The sequence below is a fragment of the Cicer arietinum genome, chromosome 4, assembly GCF_000331145.2.
Source record: "Cicer arietinum cultivar CDC Frontier isolate Library 1 chromosome 4, Cicar.CDCFrontier_v2.0, whole genome shotgun sequence".
NCBI lineage: Eukaryota > Viridiplantae > Streptophyta > Magnoliopsida > Fabales > Fabaceae > Cicer > Cicer arietinum.
This window is the reverse complement of record NC_021163.2, coordinates 60188498-60193777: the sequence shown is the minus strand read 5'-3', so window position 1 is coordinate 60193777 and position 5280 is coordinate 60188498. Positions and strand designations below refer to the sequence as shown.

At 33.0% G+C, this 5280-nt stretch overlaps 1 protein-coding gene across 5 annotated transcripts; it reads left to right on the top strand.

Annotated features, from left to right (window-relative positions):
* The first annotated feature begins 620 nt into the window (after positions 1-620).
* LOC101514913 (protein WVD2-like 6) lies at positions 621-5280 on the top strand. Of its 5 annotated transcripts, none has more exons than XM_004498686.4 (10): positions 621-812; positions 1341-1385; positions 1597-1871; positions 1960-2205; positions 2379-2419; positions 2525-2590; positions 2724-2820; positions 2930-3001; positions 3096-3206; positions 4395-5280. In XM_004498686.4, exons 3-10 carry the CDS (start codon positions 1602-1604, stop codon positions 4917-4919), a joined length of 1428 nt encoding a protein of 475 aa, XP_004498743.1. In that variant the 5' UTR covers positions 621-812; positions 1341-1385; positions 1597-1601; the 3' UTR covers positions 4920-5280. The 5 variants fall into 5 exon arrangements, with proteins under 5 accessions (XP_004498743.1, XP_004498742.1, XP_073223760.1 ...); XM_004498685.4 differs by having other exon boundaries at positions 1592-1871; XM_012715312.3 differs by lacking the exon at positions 621-812 and adding an exon at positions 883-1165.

Genomic DNA, 5280 nt, shown 5'->3' with positions numbered 1-5280 from the left:
TGATATCTAATAAAAATTCATAATATTAGCACATAAAATTTTTTTATTCTTATTAGACATGAGACATTTTATTTACTCCCGACAAAGTAAGTCTGATAATCTATTAAAAATATGAATTTAATAAATATACACGAACAATATAAAAGAATATTACATTATTATCAAATAAGAAACTATCATTCTTCTACAGAATTTTAATATATTTTTATTTCAAAATAATTATATAAAAATAGGATCATATTGCAAAATAAATATTTTTTTATTGGAAATAAGTACAAAATTTAAAATACTATTTTTTTTTAAAGAAATAGTAAATATCACTTTAAATTATAGATAAAACTTTCCCGTATATATTCTTTAAAAGAACATTCTATCATGGATTATGATCTACTGTGAATCAATTTTAAAAAATATTTAAAACTTCAACAACTAAAAATATATTTTATAAAAGTAAAAATTAATAACTAATTATATTTTTAATAATAAAATAGTAACTTAAATAATACTCTTTTTACAAAAATAAGAACAAACAAATATTTATTTGACGTTAAATGAATATAATTAAATGATTATTAAAATGCATAAAAAAGTAGATTAAAGGATTTTTGTGAAAAAAACGATAAATGTTTAGCAACATGTACAGTTTGAAGCATACGGATCTTGGTGCTGGAGCGTCTGTAGAGTCGATCCTCAGATCCTGATCTTCTTCTCAGATCTCTTTCTTCTCTCTACTTCCCCCCCTTTTCTTACTTCTTTCAATCATTTTTCAATGCTCTTCACTTTCCACATTTTCATTCCATTTTGACTCTTTGGTAACTACTCTTTTCTTCCCCAACTTTCTCTTCTCCAATACTATCATCTTTCATTGCTTAGTTTTTTATTTCTTTCATTTTTTCTCTCAAATATTTAACTTCGATTCTTATTGGATTAACTTCATCACTATTGGATCAAACTTTGATACTTGGAATCTGACTGTTATTCATTATTATATTCAATTTCTTTTAGTTTTCCTAGTTCCACTTTGTAAATTCTAATCAAATCATCAATAGTAATAACCTAATGTTATTACTTGCTAATCAAATGCTGCAAATATTAGTCAATTTTTCTGAATAATAATCATGATTGTGTTCTGCTGTGTATTCTCATTGGTAACCAAGTCCAAGAGGTGATTCAATTTTGATTATTAAACTAAAATTGGTCTACATCATCATCATTATTTTTGTTGATTATATTTATTAATGTCCATTACTTTAAAAACAAGCCGTTTACTTTGAAAATATCTGAATTTTGATGATTGTGTAGTGTTGTATTGCTTACAAGCTTATCATACAACTTTACAGGTCTACTGCTTTGTCGTCTAAATCCTATCTTTCTTCTTCAAAAGGGTAAGTTGTCATTACACAACCATAGACTGTGAATTATATAGGAAATGAATAAATTGTTTTGAGAATTTGTTGACATAGTTTTCAAATTGGCTGGTTTTGAGGATAGCAGAAGCAACTTAATTTTTTGTAATGGTTAAACTTGTTCGCTTTGTCTCTTGTGTTGAATCGTTTCTAATTGCAATTTCTTGTGTATATATAATAACTAGATTAGAGTGAATGATGGATCTGGTTAACCCTATTCTTGCTGATGGACTCGATGAGGTCCACCAAAATGGTGTTCATGATGAACCTTCTAATTCTGGAGAGGATGGTGGTGTGTCAAATGATTTAGACTCCCGTGTTACTGAAACTATAGAAACTGTAGCTCCGAATGGATATTTGGAAAATTTTAACCAGTCAGAGAGCACTGCAACTGGAGACTCGTCAATAGGGGGAATCGAAGGATCAAATGTCAACGTGGATGGCAATAATACCACTATTTCTAAGGTTGGAGAGTTTTGCTTTTCTTGAGTTGGTTTCCCTAAGTAAGATATATGATTTGGATATAATATCTAATATATTTGCTCAATTCTAGGAAAAGGAAGTGAAAAAAACAGTTCAAACGGAACAATCAAGAGCACAAAAGGGTTCTGTCAAGAATAAGAATGCAAAGGTTGCTAGTTCAAGTGGTGTTCATGCAAATTTGGTGAAAAACAGCAAAAATGCAAAAGATAAGCCAGCATCATCCGCTGTTTCAAATGGCACTTCTGCTTTAGAATCTCGCCCTAAACAGTCTATTAAAAGCAGATCATTCAATGATCGGCAGTCTCAAGCGTCCAAGGTAACAGTTGTTACCTTTGCTTGGCTTCCAAAATGTTTACTTAGGAACTCAGAGTCTGAGATAATTGTTTTATATTTGTTTCTTCTATTTTTGTCCCTTTTCTTTCGGTTTTTGGTAATTAAATTGTAGGCTTTTGGCATTCCCTGATAGTTTTCTCACTTTGTTTTCATCAGAACCCTTCAAAGTCTGATGCAGCGTCTTCTGAAGTTGCCAAGTATGTACTTCTTGCACTTATTGGACAATGTTTCTTAGTAAGAAGGATACTTATAAGGGATGATTGTAATTATCAAACTCGTTGATTGTGATTTATTCGTTACAGGGAGAAGAAAAAGCCAAAATCATTGAAACCCGTTGATAAAGTTCCAGATGAAGCAGAATCTTCACTGTATCCTTTCCCTTTGGGGTTTATTTATTTCTCCTAATGCAAATGTGGAACTATGAAGTTTTCTTTATCACATAAATTTATTATTTAGTATGATGATGATGTGTATTTTTGTGGTCCTTAATCCTCTTAAAAGTACCAATGCAGAAGACGCCAAACCTCGCAGGGTGGGTACACTTCCAAATTATGGATTCAGTTTCAAGTGCGACGAACGAGCTGAGAAAAGAAGAGAGGTAAACAGTTAGTACATACTTGTTTCCACCTTTTGTGTCATTATCCAGCTTTTATTTGAATAAGCTTCTATTTATGAAAAAAAATATGAATTGATCTTTTTGTGAGCAGTTCCTCACTAAGGTTGAGGAAAAGATTCAGGCAAAGGAGGAGGAGAAGAGTAACTTGCAAGCAAAAACCATGGTAATAAATAATAATGTTTGATATATCATGGCTGAAATGTAAATTGCCGAGTTTGCATTTTAATCGTGTCAGTCTTTCTCTCCTTTTATTATAGGAGAGCCAAGAAAAGGAGATTAAAAAGCTTAGGAAAAGTCTAACATTTAAAGCAACTCCAATGCCAACTTTCTATCAGGAGCCTGCTCCTCCTAAGGTGGAGTTGAAGAAGGTAAAACTGTGTGTGTGTGTGTCCGCGCACATGTATGTATGCACACTCGCATGTGACTGCGTGTGTATACTTGCACAGTTGTACAATGCATGCCTTGTTGTGTACTCCTAATCAACCCTTCAGTCTGCACTAATTATTTCCAGAATATTTTTTGTATGCTTTGGAACCTTATATAATGTATGTGTTTAGGAGAGAGACAAGTCATACAAAAAGGTTCTGAAAATAGCTGTTAATGAACATTCTTGCTGATGAAAGGTTTCTGCTCCCTCTTGTCTCCTACAAATGACTGTCTTATTATGTTTAGCATGTTAAGTTTCTTGCTTGTTCTTAATTAAGCAAATCTGTTTTCCACGAAACAATATCAGCACCAATGATCTGTGTGATATCTACAAAACATGTATTTGCCTTGTCCATTTCTCTTTTTTTCAAACCCGTTTTACCTGTGCTGATTTGGTCACGGCTTTATTTGTGTAGCACGACTACTCTTAAATTCACCGTCGTTACCAAACTTCCAAACCTTTGATCTTCACTCGTTATATTTATGGATTTACTTCCCACAGGTACAGGTGTGGTCTTTTTTTCTAATGCATAATTTGTAGATGCACTTGAGATAAAAATTGGAAAAGAAAAGGACCATTTTGAAAGCACTATCATTAGCTCATTATAGTGATTTGGTTTATACTATAGTTTTGGCTTTGCTAAGAATTAAATTTGCAAGACCATTGTTTGCGCTGTGATGAAGTCAAGATATTGTTATCAATTATGATTTCAATTTCAGTAAGTAAATTTGAGAGTTTCTTTTTCGAAAGTTAGACTATCAATGTGAATATTTCATAATCTTAATCATCTGCTTCTGCCAATCTCCTTAGGAACCTTATTTCTTTAAATTATGATTTGGTGCTTTTGTCTTTTAAAAGTTATGGTGATCTGTTAATTTTCCAAACTAATAAACCATTCAAATTTCATTTGTTGTTTTATTTAATTCTAAACATTTTGTTAAACTTCATTTGTTGTCTTGATGATTTGTTCACACACACACACATATATATAATATACATGGATGCATCTAGGCTGATGTGACTTACTTAAACTGCATTTATATGTATTCACCAAAAAAAGGAAAGGGATGGTTTTAACCCTCTTTTGAATGTTTTTAACTTCTTTATCCTCTGGACAATACTAATGTAGATACCAACTACAAGAGCAAAATCTCCGAAGCTCGGTCGTAAGAAGACTTCAACAAATTCAGAGTCGGATGGAAATGGTAACAGCAGTTCTCAACTAGGTCGTTTAAGTCTCGATGAGAAAGTGTCTCATAGCAACTCCACTAAAGGAGTTGCCCCTGTCCATCAAAAGAAGCCGCTACGAAAGTCCCTTCCTCCTAGACTAGCTTCTGATAGGACCAGTTCATCCAATTCAGTAGCCGGACCTACTTCATCGAAGGCGGTTCATGATGAAAAAACTTCCTTATCTAATGTAACAAAGAAATATACTAGCTTATCCAATGCTACAGGGGAAGAGAAAACTGAGATCACCGCAGCCGATGAAGAGAGCAGTAATACCTTGTCTAGTGAGACAAATGTTGCTCTACCTCTCAATGTGGTTCCTTCAGATAAGCCAAGTGAAGCAGAATCTCATGTGAATGGTGACATAGTGGTTGAAGAGAATCCTCAGCTCATGTTGTCACAAGGACCGATCATGACCGTGCATTGAGCATATTGCAGGTTAATTACTATCGGAGAATTTGATTCGCCTGTGAATGTTATAGAAGCTTAATATGACTCATTATTTGACAATGAAGGCTTGCAAATTTGCGTTATGGTTTGTGATGTCCTCTTGTCTTGTCGAAGCGGCATCTTTTTTTATCTGTTTATTACTCTCAAGCTTGTTAATTCAGTCCTTGTCATTCTCTCTTTGTGCTTGCAGCAATGTATGTAACTATTTGCAAGGTTATTGTAGTTGATGGTTATTTTGGGTATGCAGCACTTGTCTGTTTAGTGGGATTTGTAATATATTTTAAGCAAAATTTTGAGAAAAATTGACATATGAAAGTGCTTCCTTCTTTGTTCTGGCA

Coding starts and splice junctions, on each gene's coding strand:
- LOC101514913 (XM_073367659.1), top strand. CDS start 1,602: ATGATGGATCTGGTTAACCCTATTCTTGCTGATGGACTCGATGAGGTC. Junction 2,821..2,929: donor GAGCTGAGAAAAGAAGAGAG/GTAAACAGTTAG, acceptor TTTTGTGAGCAG/TTCCTCACTAAGGTTGAGGA. Junction 3,002..3,095: donor ACTTGCAAGCAAAAACCATG/GTAATAAATAAT, acceptor CTTTTATTATAG/GAGAGCCAAGAAAAGGAGAT.